We start from the raw sequence: 26,576 nt of genomic DNA, 5'->3' as shown, positions 1-26,576 counted from the left end.
TAGCATTCCGCCGGGTGTCTACCGAGATGAGAAGCAGAAGGGTTGTGCAAAGAGGCGGTGTCGTTGGATAACCGCCCACAAAAGGAAAGACACCAAGGATAGACAAACGTACGCTGCTGGCTACGAATACTGAGGATATGTCGGAGAAACCTCTTTTGTTACCCATGGCTTGTTTCACGCTCCATCCATGAGACTCGGCGGTTATATAGTCAACACCCGACACGACATGTTGACCCACCACAGTCTTTATCTGCGCTGTACCTCGCCGCTTTCCACATTGCCATCCCCCATACATCCTCAGAGCGCATCTTTCATTCTACAGTCTACAATGCCTAATCGTTGCAGACCTTGGGAACTAGACACAGGCCCATCGGGTTCGGCGTCAACTCAACCGGCCTACAGCGAACCTGATAAAACAACTGATCACAATGTGAGTACACTGTCTCTGCAGCCAGCATGATCACTCAGACCCATCTTAAAGCCGCCTCCCAGGGATGATCAGACTGCTCAGTCCCAGCGTTCTGCCAGTCAGACGGCCGTCACTGGGTCGCATCCAACAGGAAACTGGGCAAGTCAGCCGCCCGCCCAGGGTGGCACGGCTGCGTCCAGCTCCAGTGCTCGTCCGCCTACAGTCCCAGGTGAAGACACCTGTACAGCAGAATCACAGCGACTACTTGACACAATTCCCGGCTTTTCTAACTACTTTGCTACTAACGAAAGACAAAGTGTAGACCACGCGCAAAGTGCACAGGATTTGCGAGATTCTTCATTTGTGCATACATATCGCGTCCCTGGCCGTAAAGATCATACACTAACATACAACAATAAGACGGGCAAATGGGCATATGAACCTGTACCATAGCGTTGATAAAGAGAGCAAGAGAATGCGCCGTTCGTGTCAAGGCGCTTCTCGTCGTGCGCATGGCTGACCCACGGGAGTGAGGAAGAGGGTGTGGCAGAGAGAGACGCATAATATAGCTTGGTGTCGTGTATACTTGTCTGTTATGAACTGATGACTTGAACGTGTGGATGGCCGTTTCAGACTGGACACACCTTGCGACTGTGGTCCATACCCAACCGGCAGCGCCAGTGTCTATGGAGTAGGTGTCAGAAACACAGCAAGCAAGGACGGTGGAGGTTGTGTGTCGGGTTGTCTACACTGTCCAGGAGAAGATGCATACAAGGATAGACAACGCAGAGACACAACGCAGAGAATGAATCTAGCTTTCTGTCTCTATACATCAGAACCCAACTACCAAGTAGTGTCGAGTCCCAACCGCATAAGCACTGTAACCACCCGAGTCACCCAGTCCTGACAGTAGGATGTGTTTCGATACGTTGGCCGTTGTATCTACCAAGGTGAGACTGTCAGGAATGAGGTTGTTCTTGGGCTTGGCCTGGGAGTGCTTGGGACTTGTGGAGTATGTAGGAGTATCTATCTCAAATAGATGAAGACAGCTATCAGATTGATTCCTTGGGGAACTATCAACCACAATCCCTTCCTTATATCTCGTTTGCTCTACGTCCTTCAGCCAGGTTCTAGTTCAACCCACTATACCATTCCTCTCCATACACAGTATTGTCATGAATATTAGCAATAATTAATATCCACGCTCTGTACCAAAAGGTCACAATAATGCAATCTACGTTGCATTATTACTTACTGGCTATATTCCATCGAGTAATTCCAACGTTCTGACACCTGACACATACCTCTTGCCCCAGTTGCCTCGACCTCCAAGGCTGTCAGGCCTCTACCCGAGAACACATTCAGAATCCTGATGCGAGTCCTTCTCGTGGGTACACGCATGTAGACGACTAACATATTCATATATCAACAGTGTGCGTGCATACTTCTTTCCTGCCGCCCACAAAAGAAGAGACACCAAGGATGGGCAATGTCCGCTGCTGGCTACCGGTGCTGATACGACGTCGGAGATTCCCTCTCCTTTACCACCCATAACTTCTTCCAAACTCCATTGACAAGACCCAACGTCTATATAGGCAAGCGCCGGCACGGCATGCTGAGCCACAATCATCTTTATCTGTGCTGTATCCCGCAGCTTTCCACATTGACATCCCCGTACATCCCCAGAGTGTATCTTTCATCACACAGTTTACAATGTCTGATCGTAGCAGCTTCTTGAAAATTGTGTGTTCTCCTGACGATCAACCCGGCTCTGGCCCCTCGAACCAAACAGATGCCAAATCAAGCTCTTCACGAACCCAAGCGGACCACAGCCAATATACGTCTGCAGCTTCTAACCCGGTGAGTACATTGTCGCTACAGCCAACTTGATAACGCAAACTCACCTTGATATCGTTTGCCCAGAGAGATACAAATGCTGCGCCCCAATCAACCTATGCACTCTCCGCCTCGACGGGTGCGCTGGCCACCACTGGTAACTAGACGGATCACACGTCCAGACACAGCGCTGACCAGTGTGTAGCTGTAGGTGGAAGCAACGACCCCTCAACAGGAACATGGTATGGCGCTCGGGGTTCATGCGCAAGCATGTCTAATGCGTCAGGCCAGAGACCGGCAGGCGATTCATCAGAGGAGGATATCGTAGTCGATGGTAACATACGTTATAAAAAAAAATTGGGCAAATTGATTTTTGATGGTTTTGTAGAAGAAAGAAAGTGAGAGAATACGCCGTACCCGTCAAGGCGCTTCTTGTGGTGCGGATGGGCGACCCAAGGCGAGGAGGAAGAGGGGATCTGGCAGAGAGAGACACATAGAATAGCTTGGTACCGGTCCATACTTGCGTGTTATGAACTGATGACTTGGACATGTGGATGGTCGTTGTACATGCTCGCGAGGTGGCTGTCAGGACCATGTACAAGGTGCGGATAGGGTGGTGTGTATGCAGAGGAATGGTAGAGTGGGTTGGACGGGAACGTGGCTGGAGGACGTAGAGCGTCAAAGATACAAGGAGGGGATTGTGGCTGATAGTCTCCCAAGAAATGAATCTGACAGCTGTCTGGGTCTACTTGAGATGGATGCTCCTAGACAACCCACTCGTCCCAAGCACTCCCAGACCAAGCCCAGCAATAACCAGACGCCTGACAACACCAAGGACAGGCAGTGCCCGCTGCTCGCCAGTCATGCCGCGGTTGTGTCGGAGATGGACCTCTCCTTTATCATCCATGGCTTGTTTCAAACTCCGTCGACAAGAGTCAACGTCTATATAGTCAACACCCGACAGGACATACTGGCCCGCCACAAGATCTATCTGCGCTCTACCTCGCAGCTGTGAACATTGCCATTCTCCGTATATCCCCCAGTGTATCTTTCAACCTACAGTCTACAATGGATAAACCTGAATTAAATCCTTGGGATGAAGGCTCTGAATTCACTCGCAATACTTTGAACCCGTCCTCGGTGAGTACACTGTCAATACAGCCAACATGATCACTCAGACCCATCCTGAAGGAGCTTCCTCGGGAAGGTACAAATGTTTCGTCCCGGCATCCTGGCAGTCAGAGAAGAGGCTCCAGGAGACGCCCCACTACGCGTCAACCAAAAAAAGATCCGACGACTCGGTCGACCGTCAACGATGGTACGGCTGCTACGTCCAGCAACAGTGCTGGGCTACCTGTAGCACATCCCCTCGGTATATACAGTGGTCAACTCAGTTATCTAGCAGCTAGGACCGAAGTGAACGCCGCATTCGAACTCGTAGCGATGCGCAAAAAGGAAAACAGGCGACTACTTGGCTTGTCATCTGCAACTGGGGATTCACCTACAAGTCGTCCATCTGGCGCTCCTACACACTGGAATGTGTCTAATGTGTCAGGCCAGACATCGCAAGGCAATCCTGAGGTGCCGTTTTACCCCTCCACTGGAAATACACATAATACATCATCCGGTGACCAGCGACCGACAGGTTCGTAAATCGTCCAGGACGGTCTGTATAAAGAGTGCGAGGGAATGCGCCGTACCTATCAAGGCGCTTCCCGTGGTGCGCATGGCCAACCGAAAGCAACGAGTGGAGAGCAAGACTGGCAGGAGGATGGAGAGGGAAGGGTCAGTTGAGCTGAGGACATTGGGTAGGGCTGGGAAGGGGTGTCGTTGGGTGACAGCGGTAGAATGCGAGACAGGAGGAAGGACTGTTGGTAGATTCCTAGGAAATATTATGGATAGCTGTTTGAGTCTATGTCAGTGATCCGTTTCTTACCCGGGCTACTCTCGTCCAAGGCCTTCCACGCCAAGGTCCAAAACCCATCCAAATCGTGACAGTGTGTGTCGTGCGATGGGAGATGGGAAACATATACATGGCAGATCGATGAGTGTTGGCACGACTGTAGGAAGCCGGTTTGCCATCAGGACGGAACGGGTGGCTTCTCGGGTGTTGTGGGATGGTTTCAGCGGCTGATTCCAAGAATGGGTACAGTTGTAAGGGTGTAGGGGTGTTGAAAAATGGTGGCTGTGAGCATCCTTCTCTTTATTTAGAACGATCAAGTCGGGGATAAGAGCGACAATGGAGGTTTTACGTCGTAGGTGTAGGTTGGGTGGTGGATGAACATACAGGGCTGAAGAAGGAATGGTGCAGAGACGTCTCGTTAAATGGTGTATACCCTTGCATGGGTGCGTTACATTTTCTAAAGCTAGGTAGATTCTATAAGATGTTGCACATCCTTGTATTGTGCTGCTCTGCCACACCCTATCAGTTGGAGGGTCTGTTGGTATACTCGCCGTACACGATAAGAGACAAGCGTTCCAAGTCGACATGTAGAAATCAAGCAAAACCAACACGTTTCTGGGTGGTTCCCTCGACTACTTCTCTGCCTTGTTTCTTTCTTCTTTTCGCTTTTTGCTTGTCCAGTAACTTTGCTTTCGCTGCTTCCTATAACAGACGAACCTTGTCAGTGGTCACTCATTTCACCGAAGAACATGCCGAAAGGCATCCAATATACCAATTCTCTCTCTTTCTTCATCCTCTCTCTCATGGTTCCCTCATTCCTGTCTCCCTTCTTGCCCTGTATACCCTCCGCCAGCTTCTTGGCTCTTGTGATTTTGTCACGTTGAGCGGTTTCTTTACTGGATGTTATAGCGGACATCAATGACAGCAGATCCTTCTACGGAAATGAAAGGCGATCAGCCATTTGGCATGGGAAGAACGATAAAGAAAACGCACTTTATCCTCTACAAAAACTTTGCCCTTCTTTCCTGTCCCACCGGCTATCCTCTTTTTGCCTTTGTGGGCTTGCTTTGAGGATGTGGCCTGGGATGAAGAAGGGGTATGAGATGTAGATTGAAAAATGGATGGCGAGCTCATCCTAACGTATAAGTGTTGATGGAATTCAAAAGTATCTTGTATTTTAGTAGAATAGACTTGTCAGGTAACTATAGGATTGAATGGATAGTAATTGTATCATAGGATTAAGAAAAAATGTCAAAGGTGGAGGTCAATGGTGCCTGTGATTTTGGTTTTGTTGACAACTTTTGGCCGTGATGATATTTTACTATAGTTTAAAGAGAATTCTGTATGAACCTTTCAAGCTCACAGGAAACTGTGCGAGGAGACAGCGATCGTAGCATCACACTCCAGTCAATGTCCCCTACGATGACCAATCATTACCTGATATGCGATGGAATGCATTCGTGAAATGGAGTCGATGACTATGCAACTATGAAACATGCAAGAAGAAATGGGCGTAAAATAAGACATGGGATGTCTACCATTCAAGGAGATGTCCATATTTAATGGTTAAGATTCAAAACACACTATGAGCGTCAAGCTCGACCACATCTCCTTATTCAATCAAGCCTACAGTCTGTAGGCTACAAGGTCAGAACGGCAACTTCCAGCCCAGTTCTGTTTTCCAGCTGATCCCTGGGTTTGCCAATGATGTTTTTGGCATCGCTCGTGATGTCTTTCCAGTTGGCATTAAGCACGAGCTCGATGTCCCTCATACTTTTCATCATAGGCTTAGTCACTGGATTTTCATCTTCTTTTGTTTTAGCATCAGCGAATGACGCAGCAAAGCCACGAGCCGAAGGCCCTGGCGAGTAGTCGGGTACGCCCAAGAGCTCGGTCGCTGATGTACGAAGGGTAGGCAAGAAGGGTTGGTTGAGGTGGGAAAGGACGACTTGAGACGATGGAATGTGATTAGGAAACTATGGTGAGTGTTAGCTGGAGCAATGACGATGGTGGAAGAGACAAACAGCAGTAAGCTGGGCAATTTGATGAGAAATCCTCAACACAAACTCATCCAAGTCCAAATCCGACTGATCGTAGTTGAAAGGCATTTCAATTTGCATGCCAATCTCCAAGAAACCGAGATAGATGATTGCTGCTATTGCCGTCGCCGGGATAGTCACCCAACCGATAAATTTGTAAACCTGGAAAGGAATAAACATCAAGTATGCATAGACAGTGAGGCGGAGGTGGAAGGTGTAGGCAGATGGGATGGGTGTGGTTGCAATTTTCTCCATATCAGAGATGGCACGTTGAAGATCGAGGAGTGGCGCAGCCAAGACAGAAATATAAGAAGGACCGACAAGACCTCGACGCGCAACATCGGCGCAGTACGCGGAAATATACATCCTGTTACCTGATCAGACTGGTTATAGCACAATGGAATGAAGAGCTTACAAGATTTCTTGAGGGATTTCCATATCTGTTCCCATCCTTCTTCGCTTGCGTCGCCTTCTGCTGTCGGTCTGTTGCTGTTTCTTTTTCCAGTTGAGCTTGTTCCAAATGGACTTTATCAGACGTAAAGGAGGTAAGAAATCACGGAGCTTGGGTGGTGGTGGATGTCGGGGAGGCATGAGTTCGACCGTCTCTAGAGTCACTTGTTCCTGTTCAGCACACTGATGGTAGCGACGGGAAGAATGTGGGCCACGAGAGTCGTGGGTGGCAGAGATGGAACGACGCTGTTGAATCGAGTGTCGGCCGTCTCGCTTGGAGGTGACCACAAAGACTTCAGGATCATCGGTAGCTACGTATGCGCTAGCAGATTTGATGGCTTGGTCTTTGAACTCGCTCAATCCCACGTTACCTGTAAACTCTCCCTTCTCAATATCAGTCATTTCCTCTTCAAAAAAGGGATTTGGCAGATTGGGCTGGTTGAGGGCGTCTTGTCTGAACGCAACCGGGACAGTGAGGGGAACAGCAATGTCATCTGTCGCTTTACTAGACTTTTGACGAGGTATGCCATTGTTCCAAAGCGCAAACAGTTTGTCGCGGGTAATAGGTGGGTAACAGGAAGGGTTGTACTTGGGAAGAAACGCAATGAGAGAATACAGATCAGAGTAGAAAGGACCCGTCTCGCCTCGAAGAGCGTGTTTCATGGCAACAGCGAATGCTTGTACCTGACAAAAGTCAGCCATTGCTGCAAGCAAATCGCAAGACATACCAGGCCAATATAGGATTTTTTCTCAATCAAGCCAGCCAACTCAGCCCTCGACTGAGGATCATCCCTTGCCTTGGCATCATCATTCTTTCTAGCTTTGCGTTGTTCTTGTTCTTTATGCTCTTTCCAGTTATACCCGATGTTGTCCCTCAGTTCACTCTCATTACTACAAACCGACGTATCATTAGTATGTATAGATTCGGCGGCCGTCTTGAACGTATTGGAAGAAGGTTTGTTGGAGGGCGAGGTGGATTGGAAAGGGTCACTTATTTTCGTTAGGGGGGTGGCTTCAGGAGTCGGAGGTGAGTCGGCTTTGGGAGCAGACGTTGGTGTCTCGTCTGGCTTGGGAGGAAGAGCGTTGGGCACCTACTCACAGAATTAGCCAGATCGGCTTACTCAAAGAAACTTACATGAAGCCAAATGAGCATAGCCATCTGACGGCAGGCCGAGGTGAGGTTTGCCCAGCCATTCCGTCCTGATCAAATCAGCCTGTGTACCTCGACTCTGCAGCACACTTACCGTCCCACCACCTCGAGTACGAGTTGTTCGTCTTGAACGACACCACCAAAGATCTATCTTCCAGTCAGCAACCGAGAATACACATGCTGAGACACATACACGATTGTCCCCAGGACTGTAAGCATGACAGAGTTGATCCCAAGATCAACCGAGGTAAACTCGCTGACACAGCACACCACTGCAACGTGTTAGTGCGAGCTGAGATTCATTGACAACACAACGTACTGACGGCAACGCTGGTAAAGAACAGGACGCCTGGCCAGATATCGCTGCGAGCGTGAGCGTGGTCATGGATGCTGTAGACTTACTCTAGCACTGAAGACGTGATTCGGTAGGCCACCCATGCCATACCATGTTTGAATGGGCCCATTGAGGCGACCGCTGACATATTGTTTGAAAGAGAATAGAGAGAAAAAGAAACAAGAAAAAAATCAATCAATCCTGTTTATAAAGGGCAAACAAGCATACTTTTGGGGGACCTCCTTTATTGTCCTCCCATGCTGCAGGTCCTGATTCAGTTTTTTGAGCGCCGAAGCGGAGAGGGATTGTGAGTAATTGCTGTGCATGCATTGAGTGATTTGACAGTTGAATTGTTAAAAAATGCATATTATAAAAGTATACAAATTGTTTTTTTTATTTAAATTTTGATAGTCTTTATCTTATCAGAACGGAAGTATTTTGGGCGGCGGTGTCCGCTCAAATGGCTCAAGATTTTTGTCACTGTCTTTGATTACTTTTTTTTTTTTCTCTTATCTACTCTATAGGTGGAAATGGAGACATTTACTTTTGAATCATTTCCGGCTGTCCACTCAGTAATTCACATTGCTCTGTTTGAAAATGTTTCCAACTCTGCCGCTATACGCAAACGTCTTGTAGCAGCATCGCAGATGGGAGGAGCAGAGGGCGATGCGGCCAAGGAGGAGGTTGACTATGGATTTGTGGAAGCTCAACTTGTGGGTGAGATGAAGTTGGATGGATGCGGGCTGAGCTGTGGGTAGCTTGTGTCCAAGGAGCATCTGCTGTCGGCTATGCTTGCGACGCTGTTGTATGCCTACCCGTCAACGGAACCATCTCCGGCTGAGCCATCGTCACCCAACTCTGTAGCCCTCTCTTCTCTGTCAGTTTCGGAAAGAACCCCTCGGACGAGATCGCACAACCTCCACTCAGAGGTGTTGCTGTTGCTGTCGCCGAATAACAACATTACTGATTCCATCAAAAGACATGGGATCTCTGATAATACGACAAGTTTGGCGGTTGTAAAGTTTGGGTCGGCGGAAAAGACACCAGAGGAGGTTTTTCGAGGTATGGAGAGTGTCGTGGATGGGAAGCTTGTGTCTTGGAATAATTTGGAAACAGGTACAGATTGGGCCATGGTGGACAAAGTAGGTTGTGCGACATGCGATGTGGAGACTGATGGTTGGTATAGATATACAAGCTGTCAGAGTTGAATGCCTTGAAGCTTGGTTCGTCAGAATTACTCAATAAGAAAAAGACTGCTGTGGTGAGCTGCGTGGCTGTCAAAAATGTCATTTAAAAGACAAGGGTCTAGGAGAATGAAAGCTAGATGAGTCACGATCGCTAAAACAATCTGAGAAACGACATTAGCGAGATCCCAGTACCCCGCATACGTATACCCGCAATTATACAACCATGCATGTGCAGTGCAAACCACGGATTGTTCTTGATTCAAAAGTATCTAGTCTTCTATGAAGATGGTGCTGATTTTCTCAGCCAAAGACTGCTTGTAGTTGTGTATCATGGGTATGTGATGTCTCTGTAGAACCCAGAGACAAGTGATAGCGAAGAGGTTCTCTTTTCACATGGTGAAATTGACTAATTGAACGCCTACTTGAGCTTGGAATGAGATTCTCTTTTCACGTACGAGAAGAGACAACCTTTTTTTAAAAAACCAACACACACATTTTTTTAATCGTTGAAATTGAACCAAGTTGGTTGGCAGGAAAATGAAAAGGATTCAGAAGTATAGCTCAGAGTTATTACTTTTCTTCAACATAGATCACGGCTTCAGACACTGGTTTATCAAACTGATTCTCTATCGTATCAATTGCAAATTAGAAAGGGGAGCAGGAAGCATTCTTTGCTGTCGTTGTGCACTAGGATGAATCCCTGTTTTTGATTTCAAGGAATGCTAGGGATGGCTACAGCACTGTACGAGCCAATTCGGTTGCCTCAGACATTATCAGCAAAATGATAACCGCAAGATATTTAGCGCAACAAACGATGCCAAACAAAATGCGTATCACTGTTGCCAAGGTATCGCATGCTTTGAAATTGATAGACTTTTCGTCCTATTCAACCTGAATGTTGTGGTATTCCCAGAGAAACAAGGATAGTTTCAATTATCTAACAATATTCTAGCACTGTTGAGGCCTTATGTAACATCACTCTTCTTCTCGATATTCTTCCCTAATTTAGTCACCGGTACAGGGCTCCTAAACTCTTCTTTGTTCATGGTATTTGGCTGTCCAAAGCGGAGCAAGAGATGGTTCTTGTTGTGTATTCCTCCTCCTCGCTCGGGTTGAGCGGAAAGGGCTGGTAGCAAGTGTACAGTAAGAGGATAAAGAAGAAGTTGAGTTCGGCAGAGGGCTTGTACGATTATGTTGGAGAAATCGGTTTTGAGAGTGTCCATACTTGAAGGAAGTTTCTGAAGAGAGTCGGACAAGCTTTCCTCTGGTTTTTCTCCTGATAATAATGTAAGAAACCCAAGATCCACAACTTGTTGCGCTAAACCTTCTTCACTCTGTTCCAATACTGTCCAGCCTGTCAAGAGTTTGGCCTGTTTCACATAGTCTACTACCAGTTCTTGAATCACTGGCAAGTTGACACCGGGAGGTATACCTAAATGCTTAGTAGCAGATACAAGAGAATGTAATGAAACGATAACTTCATTGGATGGGAAGGTGGGATGGGTGGATGGAGCTTGCCAAAAAGATCGAATGTCACTTGGTTTTCGCTTCAAAAGTGGGAAGAGGAGATTTAGACCACATTCTATTGTGCTTTCTCTCCATTTTATTACTGACTTGGAGTGTATTTCAATAAGAGAAGTTTCTATGCCGTCTAAAAGCATATCAGAAATGTTTAGATACTTGAAAGAAACGGACCTCTATCAATGGAATTTCGACGGGCTATCTCATCTAAAAATGAGCTCTTTTTAGCCAAGTACAATGCAATTCTTCCAACAAACAGCTCTTTGGCGACCCTTCCCTCACTAACTGCCACATTTTCCAGAATCCCCTCAAGTAATGCAATCATTCTTTCTAGAAATGATTGGACCCTGATAGTATACGAGTCGCACAAAGAAACAGGGAGTCCTGACATGTCACTCTTGACGTGTGCTGCTTGAGTTTCTAGAGTCTGGAGGACACTGTTAAGCAGAGGTGTGCGCAAAGCGGTTCGTTTCTTCAGGCTTGATATAAAGGCAGCAAAAGCCGCCGTTGAATGACCAGCCCCGGCATTTTCAAATGGCAGCGTCAGATCCTTGAACAAACATTCCTCAGGTTTCTTCTCATCTTCTTCCTTTTGGCCAGCCTTGTCAGATCCGTCTCGCGCAAGTTGAGAAAGGGAAGAGGTAATCTCAGATAGCTGGGTATCCCATACTTGCTGAATTCTCTTGATCCATTCATCTTCAATCTCAACTTTTATCTGCTCACTGAAAGCATCATCTCCTAGAAGCTCAAGCAGATTTGAGCGTACAGTCCATATGTCACCAACACTCTTCAGCCCTTCTAACAATCTGGGAAGAGCACTTTTGAGTAAGGCAACTGAAGCTATTTGCCATAATTTCACAGATTCCGTCAAAGCAGGTGATGCAGAGGAGGAGATGAACGGTGTAAAGGCAGTTATACTCGGTGGAAGATGTCGAAGAAGTATTTCGGAAGAAGGAAGCTGCTGCAGGATTTCGGGAGTCGATATAGGTAAACGCTCAGAGGATGAGAACTTCAAATTTGGTAAAGGGAGAGAAATGGAGACGAGTCTACTTGCTCGCCGTTGATGAGTAGTCTGTTTTCCTTTTATTTCCTGCTGAGCCAATGGAACAATAGACCCTTTTTGAACTAGCCTCATCATTTCCTCAATCACACTCTCCTCTCCTTTCTTTATTGTACGCCTACTGTCAAAGATTGCTTGGACAAGTTGGATGGTCGAAAGCAGACATTGGACGGCAGAAACCAAGGTTTTGATGACGCTAGTTCGAGGTTGAACAACAGAGCGGCTCATTTGAGATAATTGCAGAGGTGAACCTGAGTACTGGTGGGCTTTGGAAGTTTCGATCGATGTACTCTGAGAATTTTCAGAATGTTGTAAAATATCTCTTACGGCTTTTTCTCTTTGGTTCAGAAACGACTTTAGAGCGTCTTCAAGGCCAAGGTTATCCAATAGTATGACTGCCAACAACGTTTCACTGACGCCTCTTTCTGTAACTCCTTCCCAATTTCTAAGCGAATTGGTAGCCCGTTGAGATATTTGATTCTGAAATGGTAAAAGTATTTCCCATTGTTTCTGGACAAGAGGAAGATAGGACGCTGATGTATGTGACGGTAAAGACGAAAGGGATTCTTTGGTGAGACGTGCTATAAGGAAAAGATATGCAGCAGAAAGATATGAATGATGAGCTAAAAATGAATAGAGTACTACAATAACTATCAGTCTCTATTACCAGCCATCTGAGACAGAACTTGCCTTCCGGTGCATCAAGCAAAAGCTTCATGTGAGCAGCAGCAGGCAACATGTGGATCACTTCTTCGCCTTCACTCTTCTCTGAGACATTGTCGCCATCTGTAGCAAAGGAGTTGTTTGCTGCGTTGGCGCACAACTTGACAATATCCTTTAAATCTTGAGACAGCCGCAAAGAAGACGAACGAAGAGACGTTATTTGTGTAGCAGACGTCAACAAGTCACGATACCGGGCTCTGCAAGGCTTGAGTACAGTCCAGTCGTGAGAAGCAAAACATACCCGACCATTGCCCGCAACTCGGATTGCTTGTTGAGTGCTTCAGCCCTCATCTTCGCTTCTACTCTTTTCGCCTCTCCAACGGGGAGTCTTTTAAAGATCTCGTCCGCATCCACATTTGCCCAATCCTCCATGTTATTGACTCCCGTCTTACCACTACTATCTCTTCCTCTCCTTCGCTCAGACATGCTCGCTCGAATTGTACCCGCTGTTGAGCCCGCATAACTGGGAGCCGCGTAGGTGCTTCTTTCGGAAGCCCTTCTCGACATCTCTGGTGTGGTCCGCTGCGATGTTGATATTGGCCCCGACCCACCACGTATCATTGAGGACCCAGAAGATGAAGGCAACTGAGCGGGAGGAAAATCCGATACAGAGGGATAGCTGGATGAGACTACTCGCGACATCCTAAACGTTTTTTTTCTGGTTGTATGTTGCTAGCAAGATAATGTACAAATGAGCCAACTTTTTTGAATATCTTTTCAATGTGAAGTTAAAAGTAATAGTCGTAACGGGAGATATTCCCGAGCAATTAGTTTTTTGTGTTTTTTCCTCTCTTATCTACTGTTCAATTAATTACATGAGCCAAATATAGAGCCTTGAGTTGGAAGTTGGTAGAAAATTCTAGAACAGTGAGCATGAATGTATTTTTCATGCACAGAAATGGTTGCTAAATGGAAAAGATAGATACTTGAATGATGAGATAGGCGTGCAATTGATGAACGATAGGCACGCTAGGTACATATATAAAAAGCGCAACTTGCCTCATTATCACAGAAATTTAAACATTTCAAGACTACACTCCATCAATCAGCCATTACAAGTTTGAGAGAAGACGAGTTATATTCAAGTCCACAACGCCAAATCAAACCTCTAATGAGAAACAATCCAGACAAATTGGATCTAGAAAAAGTCTTGCATTAGAGTGCAGAAATCTCCAAACTTGCTATTCCTGGGTGTTGGGATTTCCCTCTGGAATAACAGCAACAAAATAATCTTGAGTATTGGGATGATGCAGAAATCATTTTGGAAAGATCAGTTCATGGCACAAGGACAAGTTGAAGACTTCAATTCGTAGGAACTCATCAGGCAGAGCGCTGACAATGGTTTCCACAACAAAATGTCAATGTGTAGCTATAACAACTATTCCATCAGTAAGCCAATCAGGGATAGATGGAAGGAAATTCAGAAGCATCGCAAATTAAAAAGATGGCATGGGTTGACAGAATTGATTCAATGAACGCAACAATTTCCCAACTCCACTGTTTTGTTCCAATTACTTTATGGCCTGGGCAATGGCGCTATTATCATTGAGTTCCCTTACCGAACCATCTCAATCCGTTTAAACATGTATAGGATCATGAGCGTGGTTCTATATTGAAGAGAATTGAGGCAAAAATGGCGATATACTAGCTGGCAACCCTTTCATATTCCTCCTTCGCCCTTTCGATTCTGCTCTCTACAGCGTATATCCGAGGAAGAGCGACATAATCTCTGGTTTCATATCATAGTCATAGCATCTTGGTACAACTATTATGTGCCATTCCAAATGTCTTGACCTCGCGGCATGTCACGAATAAATCTCAATTTGTACTACAGACTAGCCAGTATAGCTTTGTTCAGTCAACTGCCTTAGTGGACGAGAGAGAATATGTTACCAGAAGTAATATGTCAAACGAAAAGTCAATCTATCAATTTAAGCCCTTGATTAATCATTAATAAACCTATAATTACAAGTGGGGTACTAAAATAAAAAATTGCCCGTGACTTTGTTTTGACCAAACAAAGTCAACAACAACTTGATTGCATATTTTATATACTGTTCCACTTTTTTTTATCGCCAAATGTTTCCAAAATGTCTGAATATTTGGCTGAACAAACGCCTCACTTGAAATCTCTGCACGCTCAACTCGCATTATCCGACGATATACTCCAGGCCGACTTGGCTCGTATAGAAGCTGCCATAAAAGGCGTCATCACTTCTATTATTCGGGAACGGGAGGCACAGGTGGATGGTCTCAAAGATGACATAGCTCAACTCAAGAGGGATGTAGTCAACCTAAGCAGAGCAGTGGGGCAAAAGGGACGAGATGTGACAGCAGCGTCTAGAAGAGAGAGTCCTCAGGAGGAGGTAAGTGGTGTATTTGGTTCTAAGGCACTTGAAAATTCATTGTCAATTGTAGACTTTGCCACGGCAACTTGAGCAGTTAAATGACCAAGCAAACCAGCTGAAAGAGATTTATGATTCAAGCCTGGCCCACATTCAATCTCAACAAGCTCAGCTCAACCGACTCTCCATACTGTTAGGCCCTCCATTTCAACCTTCAAAGCCCCTGCAACCAATCGCCTCTTCATCTCGTTGTTCAACCTCCACAGGCTACAAGAAGAGAGCGTCGACTCAGACTATTGCACAGGCTATTGCATCAGGAGCGCAACAAAACCAGAACCATGTATGGTACGATGTCGGCGATGATATTACTGAGGAATTAGATATGGCTATGATCAAAGCCGTGGAGGAACGGAATGTCCGGAAAAAGGGACTTTGCCAATCTCTCTTCAATTTGTTGTGGCTTCATAGCGAGCTCGCGCTCCCATCCATCTCCGCATCGACGCACCATCCCTTTCCTCCAGATCTACTTCCGGACCATGCTGAGGAGGAAGTTCCAGGGGCATATGCATCTTTCGAGGATTTATTGAATACAGTCATTACCTCAAATGAACTACCGACAGGAGACTGCGAGGAATGGCCAGAGATCGGGAATCTTGAGGGCATGGAAGGTGTAGAGCCAGAGATCGGTCTTATGGAATGGGCCGATGAAGTCACAGATCTCTGGAATACTCGTAAGGAGGAGCATGAGGCAAAAATACAGGACCTTTATAACTTAGTAGAACCCCTTTGGACGAGATTGCAAGTGGATCAAGAGACGATGGACTGTTTTGTCGAGATGAATAGAGGAAGCGGAGAAGCGACCATAAAAGCTGTAAGTCAGTTCTTCTAAACTAGACTCGGCTGAAGACATAATCAGTATGAGATCGAATACGAGAGACTCTTGGAACTCCGTCGCGCATCTTTGTCGTCCTTCATCGAAAGCACTCGCAAAGAAATTGACGCCCTTCAAACAGAACTCATGCTTTCTCCAGATGAGCGTTCTGAATTTTCAGCATATATTGACGATGATTATACGGAAGAATTGTTGCGCCTACACGAACTTGAGATTGAGCGACTACGTGGCGAAGTAGAAAGTAAAGCAGCGCTTTTACCGAAAGTAAGAGAATGGCATGTGCTTGTGGGCGATGAAGAAGAATTGGAAAGAAACAGTCTAGATCCAAATAGGTTTTCTAGGAGAGGAGGAGCTATGCTTAGGGAAGAAAAATTGAGAAAGCGAGTGAACGTTTTAAAGCCCAAGGTACGTAATCTTTACATTGTTAACAGTAATTGACTAGGTTAGATTGAGATGGAGTTACTGTCACTTTTACCAACATGGGAAGAGGAACATGGTCGGCCTTTCTTGGTCTCTGGCGAAAGGGTCGTTTCCAAAATCCACGATGCTTTAGAGGCCAAGGAACTTGCCAAAGAGGCCAAAAAGGTCAAGCTTATTATCCTCCTTTTGAGAATGAGCTGACTTGTAACTTTATTATAGAGGGCAAAGCAAGGCCTAGGGCCTCCACCTGCAGTATCTGCCTCTTCATCTCGTCCACTCGCGCCAACAAAGACAGTGCGCGCTACACCTTCACATTCCATTCATTCCAACAATTCCAAATCACGTTCCACAAGACTGGGCAAACGTTCTGCGCCTGATCCAACGCCAAGTCAACCCGCGAAGCGAAAAAAGGCGACGACTAGCCCAAGCAATTGTATGGGCACAGTTAGTAATTATGGATCAAGTAGACGACCTATTTGTGGTGCGGGAAAGACGGTCAGGAGCGTTTCAAATAGACTGGGTGCAGGAAGTCCGACGCCATATCATCAAACAGGTATGCGCAGCATGTCGCATCCTTCCGCTACTATGTTTTCTTCTGCTCATTCAAAGGCAACGCCCTATATGGCTAAGTCAAACACGAAAACCATCAAAGCTGTTGGAGGGTTAACAGCGGGAGGGAACGAAGGCAACCTTCGAAGAAAGAGTTTTAAGCCAAGGCCTAGCGTTGCGCCTAGTGTAATTGGAGGAGGAGGTCTTGGGGGTTGGAGCGAGGAAGACGAAGATGTTTTTTAAGGTAGTAGTTTTTTGCCTTTGAGGGCTATTTGTTGTGCAACCTATAGAGTCATGATATTGACAATCTTCTCGCTTTCGTTGATCTATCTGAGTTCGTGATTGTGACAGAGTATGCATTATGGTGACGAAACTTTCCTGTTAACTTTGTCAATTATTCCCTCCATATCTTAAAGATCAATAGCGGAGGTAGTCGATTTTGCTGCCCAAGAGGCGGAAGCAAATATTGTATGTACAACTTACCAGATCGGATAGTTTCTGAGACGTACAGATGAACAGCCAACTCTGCTTTTCGTTTATAACGCCTTGTTGTACATTTATACTTCTTTTCTCAGAGATTAGCTGCAGGTATGTCGAAAGCATCAGCAAGCTCAAACCGGTCAGCCAACTCGAGTGGTGACTCTACACCGCCATCATACCGCTGCGCTGCAGAGATATCAGCCGCTCCTTCGCTTCCATCTGGTTCTCAAGCTTCCAGCACGTCTATGGGTCCTCCTACATCTACTCAGCCTGGATCAGCCCAAATACCAGTCAGGACATGACCTACGGCCCCGCTGAACTCCCAGGAGCATCGATTCTGGCTCAACGTACGGAAGGACTGGGGCAATGACGCTACAATCGACTCAAAGTGGTCTTTCGAGCTTCTACTCGACTGGCTGGATCTTCCCAACTATTGGAAACGCTTTGCGGCCGGCTCAGAAGGCTGCTCAAGTATTGATGCATCCAAACAATACTCTGCATGGCTTGTAAGCAACTTCCGCCCTACCAAGAGGACGCGACGGGTTTGTAGGAGGAAGGCAAGCCATTATCGGCACTTTAAGCGCATTCTTGAGATTGACATATCGCTCAGTTCTTCAGTTAAGCGAAATGCATGATGGGTTTTGCAAGGTCTACAGACCAGACTAGCAGTAGTGACAGGACACAGGGTGAGCCATTGCTGCACGAGACAGGTCTTGTGGCTACAGGAAAGCTGATACCGTTGATTCACAGACAAACGCCCTCGGTATAACGTGTCTACGGAGAAAGGCATGAGAAATGCAGAGGGCTCAGAATGAATGCAAGGCCAAAAAGCTTCGGCCTCAAGAGGAAAGGATGGAAAGTGAGCGCGAAAGAAGACAGGAAGAGAAGGATGAGCGACGCATACAGTTGATAAGGCTGTTAGTTGGCGTTCTCATGTCTTGAAGGGCTCCTGGTGACAATATGAGCTGTCCTGAAGCTTGGACAAAAGCAAAGGACCAAGTAGACGCAATGCAGAGACACACACATGTAAGTAATGACTAAAATGCAGCACCTACAGAGCCCAACGATGTTCGTCGACCCTCTGCATTTCTCTGACTACCTCTTCTCGCCGCCTGTACTGCTCTGGAAACTGTTGAAAGTAGTCTTCATGACGCAGACGTTCGGCCTGCACCTCTCGCTCTTCATGCATGATGTCTTGGAGGTCATTCACGTCAACAGCAGCCTCCAGTTCCTGAGAAGCAGGTTGCGCAGGATGCAAGTGGTGTTCATGGCGAGGATCATGCGCGTGTTGGCTGAATGGAGGATGCCAAGCCGTGCTTTGAAGATTCCAAAGGCTTGTTCTACCGTCACACGGACTTTTGCAGCTTGAGTATTGAAGAAAGTCTTCTCACATCAGCTTGCAAGTCATGAAGGTGTTGCCGCCACACATAAGCAGTATGCTGAAATGGTCTGCAGAGGGTTATGCAGATGCCAAACTCACTAGATTCTCGTCAAAATCAGCATGTCCGCGTGCTCTACGGAACATAGCAATGGCTGTGGGAGTACATAGTAGGCCCGCATCACCTAACATGTACTCATCTGGCGAGTAGTCGTTTGGCTTGCTGTGCTCGCATGTCGCTTGCTCTGGCCGAATCACCGTCTTGAATGTATACAAAACGTCTCCTATCGTCTACTACAGCCAGGAGAAGCATGCCCTATCGGAATTTCCGTGTCCAGAAGCTTGCAGCACCTCACTCTGACTTAGCTGGAACCTGTGCTAGGTTCAGATATGAACCATCAATATGGCCGACGCCATTGAGAAGGCCACAGAGGTCCTGTACAGCGTATTTGACCCTGTCACGCTCAGCACCGCCTGGCCAGGCTACAGTATTCTGCAGCTCGAGATGGATAAGTGGTCCACTGGGCAAGTCGACCCGATAGGCAATTGACTCCTCAGACTCTGCATAGGCCATACGACTCATGAAGACGGCCGACCAACTTGAATTCAAACTTGACAACTACTCTGATTCATACTTATATCTACAAGCTAAACGTCCTCCTCCACCCATCTCTCCAGCTCTGTCCGTAAAAGACCGACGAGGAGTACCCACCTTCACTCTACTGACCATGCCATGAAAGCTTTGGTAGCCACCCTTATACCAGGAATATACCAACTCCCACACCTCTATCAGTATTTGGTCCAATCCTTCAAGTGATACAAGTACCGGGTACTCTTTTTCAGGTCTTCCGCGGAAACTTTCATGAAGATATCATGCTTAACTCGCGGGTCGGAAGAGTGCCAAAGTTGGAAGCTGTTGGAATAAGCTGTCAGCGACTGACTGGAGATTTAAACCACCTACGTCTTGTCTTCTATAGCATGAGAAGTGATAGTATAGTACTTATTGGGCTCCAGACCATTTGCGGGTTTATCGTTGGTCAAGATAATGGCAGGATTGGGACAGACCTTTTCCATCCAGGTATCTACGCGCTTATCAGCCTGCAGCTCCCTCTCGCTTGAAGACATACCCCAGTCCTTGCCGTCCTTGTCGGCGTCTTCCCTTACTACGTCTATACCGGTAAGATACTTGAGACCCCATTGACCAGCCTCTGCCACTTTTTCCTTATCCGCGTTTTCCACGCTCTTGAACAGTTCACCGTTCACGACGCCTTTTCCGTCATCTGCTTTGTCGTCTTTTTCGTCTCTTTTGTCTTTTTTGTCTTTCGTATCTTTCTTGCCTAGGGATATGATAGCTTGCCTAAAACCACCGGCATACCTGTCTACTGTCAGTGTACAGCCTGGAATATTGCAGATCAACCTACCAGGACTTGTACCCGTTGTCCTGAGCTGGACCTGCGGCGTCTTTGTAATTGATAGCAGCCTGTTTTACCAAATCCTTGGGATCCTTCGGATCCAAGTAGTAGACGCTGAAGGTGGCACTCTCCGCGTTGTCCAAAGTCCCCTTGTCGACTTTAACACTGGCTTTGACTTTGGCAGAGTTGGCCACTGCAATTGCGCAGAGAGACGCGGTGAACCAGTCGGCGCCATTATTCGATTGGATGCCTAAACAGAACTGTGAATCAAACTCCGGGTCATACAGTGGACCACTCGTTTTGTCAGACGGGGTTGTTGTGGATTTCGAAGTCGGTGTAGCACTTCCTGACGGTGTTTCGTTGCCGTTTGAGTTTGTATTGGTAGCAGTGACGGTGATGGTGAGGATTGTAGTAGCAAGAGCGGGACAGCTGTCGCTGGATCGTTTATCTACAGCGTTTACAACGTCCACAATCCCAGTAGCTCCTGTTCGCTTGACGTGGGAAGTTGGGCTGAGAGCAGAGACATTACGACTGAGTTGGAGAGGACCTGCCATGACTGGGACGATTTGTCAACGACGACGCTTGTAGGAGGATGTGTTGCTCACCTAGCATAGGCATTCCCACCACGGCAGCAAGCGTCGTAAACTGTACCATCTTGATCCAGTTTTGTTTAGATACGAGGAGAGCGTTGTGAAAGAGCTGCGCCTTATGTGCAGAAATGTCTCCTCAAATGGGAGCCTTGATTAACATCCACCTTTCATCGTCTTGCCAGGAGCAAGTATCACAACGTCGCTCCCTTTCAACTTTTCATTCACAACGGATGCACCCTTTGTCAAGCTTTCAACGATTCCAGTGCTGGCGAGGATGATGTGCATGTTGATTCATACGTACAAGACAGCTTTTTGCATTGGATATGGTGTAGCGTAGAGGCTTCGACGTACAAATGGTTGAAAAATGCAGAATGAAGAGTAAAAGAGAGATGCATTTTTTTTATTTTTTAATATGTGAGAGTGTAAGTGCAAGCCCTCCACATGGCCACACTCTGGAACGCCGAGGGATTAAGAGAGGGAACATGGATGGATAAGGTTGAATGATAGATAGATTTCTCATCTATACTCTTTTCTATGCAACACAAGTGCTAGATTTGCTGTACCAAAATAATTAATATTTACGAAAACCTTAAAGTAATTACCGTTGTAATTACAGTGAGGCATTCAAGCCTACAGAGAGTCGGGGTAGTCCATTCTGACGTACAACGACCAACTGAACAGATTGAGAATGGACTGTCCCAAGTATCTATTCTTAATGTACAAAAACAATTGAAAGTTCTATATGGATGTCAAAAAGTAATTGTACACATTGAAGTAAAATCTCCTTCGCGCAAACATTCGTACAAGACAGCCCATGAATGCCAATTTAGCTCCTCCCTTGTTACATATTAAAGCTCCAAGACGTTATGTCAGCTGCAACTTCTCAGTCAGAGTTGGCGTTGCTCCTCGTCCTCGGTTGGCATCACAGCATTTTCGGTAACAACCACAACACCACTCTCCCTATTCTTGGTATATTCTTGCCATCCCAGCATGCTGAACCCAACGAAGACCAGGCCTGCGCCAGCGATGCTCCAAGCAGTCACGTTTGTTCGCTCCATAGGCAAAAACATCTCTCCAAGCAAAGCTAACGGAATAGTGAGGGACAAGCCTACAGTGACGAGTGTCGGAGTAGTTTTTAGCATAGCTAAAACATATAAATAATCAGATGAGAGAGTAATACAGAAATTGATAAGACAAATGAGCCATATGGCCTTCGTGGGCGGAAGAGCAAAGGGTTCGATACCGGTGTAGTGGAGAAGAGGAAAGACGGGTATTAAGAATAGGGTATTGAACAACCCGGCAAAACCAAGCAAGAGCTGCATATCGGCACGTTCTTCGTCAACAATGCGGACTTTGAGGAGGACGACGTAGATGGCGTAGAATGCAGCCGAAGTTAGGGCTAGCAAGTCCCCAAAGATAGGACGAGAAGGTGGAATGGGGAGATCCAGCGGTGTGTCAGATATTGGCAGGAAGGAAGAGGAAGCAGTAGTAGAGTCAGACTTGGTGACAAGGACGACGCCGAGAAAACTGCGGTATCTCAGCTGAAATGCACTTTGAGAATAGGTTGTGTCATACCTTGCGATCACAGCAAAAAGCTTTGTACTACTTAAACTCTCCACCCCGCAGATCCTACCAAGTGCAAGGGTGAAAAACCCACTCGTACTACTCAAGATCGTTACGCTTGCCACACTCGCCAATGACAAGCTTGCATTTATCGCCCAGTTAGCAATGAACCAGACTAGAGACCACCAGGCCGCGATTTCAGCCGTTTCGCGTACGGAGAGTCGAGGTAGAAAATGAACGGTGACACCCTCCTCGGGAGTAAGCAGGGGGCGATTTTGTTCAAATGATGGCAGGTCAGAGGAAGGCTCAAGGGACAAGAGCTGGGCATGAGGAGAGGTTGAGCGAGGAAGAGAGGCTGATCGACGGTAGGTAGGGCTTGTCGGTAGAGGCAAGTACGGTCTCGAAGGGGAATGGATAGATTCAGCATGGCGGCTATGATTATGTATGCTAGAAGGCCTAGCTTTGAATTTCCTCCATAATGTTGGCAAAAGGTAGATGGTGAAGGAAGCCGTATTGAAGTAAGTTATTCTGACATATACAAGGTCAGTAGGTGCGTCCAGAGTGTTGCGGAAACGTACAAAAACGGCTTATTCCAAGCATTGCCGCCCGTTTCTAACTCAGCTGTGATAAAATTGGAAGCCGTCCATAGCTGTCTCCCGTTCAACTTCTTCAAATTCCATCATCTGGTTCACTTACAACAACGACACCGAGCAAGAGTCCCACGCCGACAAGATACCTATTCAGGATATATGCTTCCCATACATTCGCAGGGGATGGCATGTTTATCTTTGCGAGGAGAGGCTGGAATTCCATCCAAAACGGGTTATAGACTTTCCAAAATCATTGAGCAGTTACAACAATTGTCTTTAAAAAGAAATATAGAAAAGGTGTCAACAAATAATTACGTAACATCTGATAATCCTATGTAATGACAATAGGTAATTCGAATAACACTATATCAAAGTACTCGGTGTCCATCACGCTGGCCCACTCACCACCCACATCGTCACCAGCACCTTGTCCCTTCTTTTCTTTGTCGCGTTTGGAAGCGAAATGTGAGTAATGAGAGGTCAGAGAGCGAAGTGTTTTAGCTGCTGTCTTTGTGTCGGGCTGGTAGAGTAGTGTCAGTTCTAAACCCATACACGCATATACTAGCAAAGGTTGACAGACTTTTATGACAACGCCAGAATAAGCTGCAGGCAAACCATACCTCAAAACACTCTCGACAAACAGACGGATGGTCTTCAAATGAGCCAAAATCTGATAAGCCTCTGAAAAGTTTATCCTTGTCAATCTCAATAATTCAGTCTACAACATCATGAGCTTTACTCCTTCAATGTTTGGATAAAACTTACCCAGAGCTCTTTTTCCTCAACCTCCAGCTCTGCGAGGTCCTTCTTTGATTTCTCCAACGCCGAGTCATCCCAATGGAAATCCCTCACGATGAATTTATTCTCTCGACATTTGTGAATGTAATCGTCTCGGACCTTTTTGAAAACTGTAACGGTTCGAAGGACGTATTCGTCGTCGTCGGCGATTTGTCTGCATTGCCTCACTCAGCTGACTGTTAAAAGCCTAGCAGGGCAACTTACTGGGATGATCGAGGAACAACCATGCTCGTCAGTCTTTCGTACTTTTCTGTCCATTCTTTTGCCAGGTTCCTGTCAAGTGTGAGGTGCCTTCAAAACCAGCTTAATCGATTAAAACACACTTTGGAACAGCAACGACAAGTGTCTCGAGATACTCGCTATCTACAAGGTGCTCTTTTTTGACGACATCAAGTAATGATCGCTGTGACAGATTACCGCTATCACCTGGCATTAGCATAATTCACATGAGGGAAACCTCATGTTCCTACTTTTGTTTTCGTTGAAGGTTGGTCAAAGAACCTTTGGCCAAGTTGTACGACTGGGCTTTTTGTTTCTGAGTAGACTCGATAGTGTTCATTTCCTGTCAACAAGCCATCAACAGCCAAACGATAGGTATTAGTTGTATCATCTTACCGATGTCAGCATCTCCAAGACATCTCCAACCTTGCTGCCCTCGCCCCATCTTCCCTTGTCCCATTTGAATCCTTTCCCACCACCCATAACATACTCTTCCGCCGGTCTGTCATTCACCCTAGCATGCTGCTGTACTTTAGAAGAATTATTTTCCACAAGTGTACGAAGTTGGTCTAGGAGTTTTGAGACAGTGCCAGTGAAGGCAGAGTCAAGCTTGGGAAGGGCATCGGACAATGTCAAGAGTGAGGAAAGAGTACCAGTCTAATTCCGAATATCAGCTCCCGATCTGCATACCAAACAATCCAAACGGCTTTTGTTCATTCAAAGTACGCTCCATAATGCCCATTGATAGCATGATATTGTCAATGAAAGGAAGTCGACCAACCTTGAACTCTGGAATGTCCCATTCTGCGACAAAAGCGCCTGGAAGTGCTCCTCTGACCTCGTCCAGCATTGATTGCGGGCCGCCATATTTGAGAGGAGCAGATATGAGCCAGTATGCTAGATCAGAGGGCATAATGATTGTTGAATAGTAGAAAGAACAAGAAGAGTGAATTGAATAGTTATATAACATCTGGCGCGCCTATTCTACGGGATTGAGTATAGGCGTGCCCTCATCTTCTACCTCCTCCACTTCTGCCAGCCGTTGTAATCATTGATATAAAGCAAATATATATCTTATACTTTACTTTTCTTTTTATCTCAAGCAAAATGTGGGCTGCTTTAAGACGATCGTTTATTACAATTTCCCCAAAGTTCACGCTGCCTAACCCCTCTTCATTGCCAATATCATTCCGTCCAGGTTATCGTAACGTGCGTTACCTGCGAACTACTCGACAAGTCTCTGCTCGGTATGAGCGGTTTGACCAGAAACCAAACTTTAGCAGCGGTTTTGGTGGCTCGAGAGGCTCTGAAATATGGGCTTATGCAAAGAGAAAGATAGGAGGTGATCGAGCCGTTGTAGTCTACGGCATTGCGATAGGCGGCGGAGGGATATATTATGTGACTCAGTGAGCAATTGTTATACCATGAAATGCCGAAATACTGAAAAAAACGATGTAGCTTGGAAAGAGTACCTGAGACGGGGAGATTACGCTTTATAGACGTTGATGAAGCTCAAGAGCGCGAGCTTGGGTATCAAACCCAGCTACAAACCCTCAACGAGTACTCGCGTGCCCTCTTACCTGCAAACCACCCAATGTCGAAACGTGTACGGAAAGTTGCTACCCGAATCATTGAATCTAGCGGCTTGGGTCGAGTAAAAAGCAGCGGAGATATGGGCGCTGTGGAAGGGCATGTATCTACTTGGGGCGGAGGTAACGACGTCAGGGATATATTCTTGGGCAGAACCCATGGAGAGCATGACTTGAAGGAGAGTCAAGACACAGAGTGGGAGGTAGGCAGTAATGTCTATATTTGCCTACTTTTTCTAACGAGTTTAAGGTTTATGTGATTGATGATAGAAACACCAAGAACGCTTTTGTCTTACCGGGCGGCAAAATCTTTGTTTTCACTGGAATTCTTCCAATTAGTGCCAACGACGATGGCCTGGCTACAGTTCTGGGGCATGAAATCGCCCATCAAGTAGCAAGGCATCCTGCCGAGAGAATGAGTTCAATGAAAGTTTTATTCTTCCTCGGATTCTTGCTCGAATCGCTAGGGCTTGATGTGGGGATCACACGTTTACTCTTGACTTTCATGCTTCAGTGGGCGCCATTTCTTGAATCACAAGATATTAATAACCGACGGAATAGGCTACCAAACTCTAGGAAGAACGAGAGCGAAGCGGATTTCATTGGTTTGCGCCTGATGTCGTGCGTTCATGTCGTGCCGGAGTCAGAGCTGACATTTCGACAGTCGTGCTTGCTTTAACCCTTCAGAGTCAACCAAGTAAGAATGCCTCCCACAATTCAAAAACCTATCTGATGAAACAAGGATGTGGGAAAGAATGTCCGCTTCAGAAAAAGGGCGCGGTCTACCAACAGACTTTTTATCAACTCATCCCGCCAATGACAAACGTATCAAGCAGCTTGAAAAATGGATGCCAGAGGTACGCATCCGTCCAATGCACCGCTTGAAATTAACTTTTTAAATGCAGGTCCTACAGTTACAAGCAGCGAGTCCTTGTGGGACTACCTCGACAAATTATGGTGGATTTTTAGATGCTGTCAATCCATCTGGAGGGTACAATACAACTTGGGCATAGACAAAGAGTGGACCACTAAAGTACCACTCTGCTATATCGGTCCTACTATCTTCAAGCAACTAAAGCTGCTCAACCATTCATCGATTCCAAAGCAGCTTCGCAAGATACGCGGCCATCTTGTAGATG

At 46.4% G+C, this 26,576-nt stretch overlaps 12 protein-coding genes across 12 annotated transcripts; 6 read left to right on the top strand and 6 right to left on the bottom strand.

Annotated features, from left to right (window-relative positions):
- Positions 1-328: 328 nt before the first annotated feature.
- On the top strand, positions 329-862 carry L203_105953 (uncharacterized protein; the record flags this gene model as incomplete). The annotated part of the gene is made up of 3 exons (XM_066215314.1): positions 329-430; positions 482-572; positions 633-862. The coding sequence occupies 3 exons, from the start codon at positions 329-331 to the stop codon at positions 860-862; spliced, it is 423 nt and encodes a 140-aa protein (XP_066071411.1).
- Positions 863-2,122: 1,260 nt separating this feature from the next.
- Positions 2,123-2,647, top strand: L203_105952 (uncharacterized protein; the record flags this gene model as incomplete). Its single annotated transcript, XM_066215313.1, has 3 exons — positions 2,123-2,269; positions 2,333-2,402; positions 2,451-2,647. The coding sequence occupies 3 exons, from the start codon at positions 2,123-2,125 to the stop codon at positions 2,645-2,647; spliced, it is 414 nt and encodes a 137-aa protein (XP_066071410.1).
- A 666-nt stretch (positions 2,648-3,313) lies between these two features.
- On the top strand, positions 3,314-3,898 carry L203_105951 (uncharacterized protein; the record flags this gene model as incomplete). Its single annotated transcript, XM_066215312.1, has 3 exons — positions 3,314-3,385; positions 3,437-3,452; positions 3,606-3,898. The coding sequence occupies 3 exons, from the start codon at positions 3,314-3,316 to the stop codon at positions 3,896-3,898; spliced, it is 381 nt and encodes a 126-aa protein (XP_066071409.1).
- An 844-nt stretch (positions 3,899-4,742) lies between these two features.
- Positions 4,743-5,282, bottom strand: L203_105950 (uncharacterized protein; the record flags this gene model as incomplete). Its single annotated transcript, XM_066215311.1, has 3 exons — positions 4,743-4,850; positions 4,921-5,082; positions 5,142-5,282. The coding sequence occupies 3 exons, from the start codon at positions 5,280-5,282 to the stop codon at positions 4,743-4,745; spliced, it is 411 nt and encodes a 136-aa protein (XP_066071408.1).
- A 506-nt stretch (positions 5,283-5,788) lies between these two features.
- L203_105949 (uncharacterized protein) lies at positions 5,789-8,269 on the bottom strand (the record flags this gene model as incomplete). The annotated part of the gene is made up of 9 exons (XM_066215310.1): positions 5,789-6,124; positions 6,173-6,554; positions 6,603-7,321; positions 7,366-7,728; positions 7,773-7,837; positions 7,882-7,934; positions 7,981-8,059; positions 8,107-8,117; positions 8,190-8,269. 9 exons carry the CDS (start codon positions 8,267-8,269, stop codon positions 5,789-5,791), a joined length of 2,088 nt encoding a protein of 695 aa, XP_066071407.1.
- Positions 8,270-8,651: 382 nt separating this feature from the next.
- On the top strand, positions 8,652-9,415 carry L203_105948 (uncharacterized protein; the record flags this gene model as incomplete). The annotated part of the gene is made up of 3 exons (XM_066215309.1): positions 8,652-8,834; positions 8,880-9,263; positions 9,308-9,415. The coding sequence occupies 3 exons, from the start codon at positions 8,652-8,654 to the stop codon at positions 9,413-9,415; spliced, it is 675 nt and encodes a 224-aa protein (XP_066071406.1).
- An 858-nt stretch (positions 9,416-10,273) lies between these two features.
- Positions 10,274-13,254, bottom strand: L203_105947 (uncharacterized protein; the record flags this gene model as incomplete). The annotated part of the gene is made up of 4 exons (XM_066215308.1): positions 10,274-10,959; positions 11,004-12,530; positions 12,580-12,809; positions 12,854-13,254. 4 exons carry the CDS (start codon positions 13,252-13,254, stop codon positions 10,274-10,276), a joined length of 2,844 nt encoding a protein of 947 aa, XP_066071405.1.
- A 1,448-nt stretch (positions 13,255-14,702) lies between these two features.
- L203_105946 (uncharacterized protein) lies at positions 14,703-17,061 on the top strand (the record flags this gene model as incomplete). Its single annotated transcript, XM_066215307.1, has 5 exons — positions 14,703-14,978; positions 15,031-15,828; positions 15,874-16,254; positions 16,297-16,434; positions 16,489-17,061. The coding sequence occupies 5 exons, from the start codon at positions 14,703-14,705 to the stop codon at positions 17,059-17,061; spliced, it is 2,166 nt and encodes a 721-aa protein (XP_066071404.1).
- A 1,443-nt stretch (positions 17,062-18,504) lies between these two features.
- Positions 18,505-19,250, bottom strand: L203_105945 (uncharacterized protein; the record flags this gene model as incomplete). Its single annotated transcript, XM_066215306.1, has 3 exons — positions 18,505-18,681; positions 18,779-18,899; positions 19,033-19,250. 3 exons carry the CDS (start codon positions 19,248-19,250, stop codon positions 18,505-18,507), a joined length of 516 nt encoding a protein of 171 aa, XP_066071403.1.
- Positions 19,251-19,465: 215 nt separating this feature from the next.
- L203_105944 (uncharacterized protein) lies at positions 19,466-20,742 on the bottom strand (the record flags this gene model as incomplete). The annotated part of the gene is made up of 6 exons (XM_066215305.1): positions 19,466-19,589; positions 19,638-19,758; positions 19,804-20,051; positions 20,098-20,202; positions 20,374-20,644; positions 20,694-20,742. The coding sequence occupies 6 exons, from the start codon at positions 20,740-20,742 to the stop codon at positions 19,466-19,468; spliced, it is 918 nt and encodes a 305-aa protein (XP_066071402.1).
- An 823-nt stretch (positions 20,743-21,565) lies between these two features.
- On the bottom strand, positions 21,566-24,761 carry L203_105943 (uncharacterized protein; the record flags this gene model as incomplete). The annotated part of the gene is made up of 12 exons (XM_066215304.1): positions 21,566-22,205; positions 22,254-22,769; positions 22,820-22,890; positions 22,938-23,071; positions 23,237-23,351; positions 23,412-23,549; positions 23,597-23,783; positions 23,834-23,902; positions 23,953-24,048; positions 24,100-24,191; positions 24,245-24,505; positions 24,630-24,761. The coding sequence occupies 12 exons, from the start codon at positions 24,759-24,761 to the stop codon at positions 21,566-21,568; spliced, it is 2,451 nt and encodes an 816-aa protein (XP_066071401.1).
- Positions 24,762-24,955: 194 nt separating this feature from the next.
- Positions 24,956-26,450, top strand: L203_105942 (uncharacterized protein; the record flags this gene model as incomplete). The annotated part of the gene is made up of 7 exons (XM_066215303.1): positions 24,956-25,254; positions 25,307-25,640; positions 25,688-25,950; positions 25,999-26,058; positions 26,102-26,134; positions 26,180-26,294; positions 26,343-26,450. 7 exons carry the CDS (start codon positions 24,956-24,958, stop codon positions 26,448-26,450), a joined length of 1,212 nt encoding a protein of 403 aa, XP_066071400.1.
- Positions 26,451-26,576: the final 126 nt, after the last annotated feature.

This window comes from Cryptococcus depauperatus, chromosome 8 (assembly GCF_001720195.1).
Source record: "Cryptococcus depauperatus CBS 7841 chromosome 8, complete sequence".
NCBI classification, from domain to species: Eukaryota; Fungi; Basidiomycota; class Tremellomycetes; order Tremellales; family Cryptococcaceae; genus Cryptococcus; species Cryptococcus depauperatus.
This window is presented reverse-complemented; position numbering and strand designations above follow the sequence as displayed.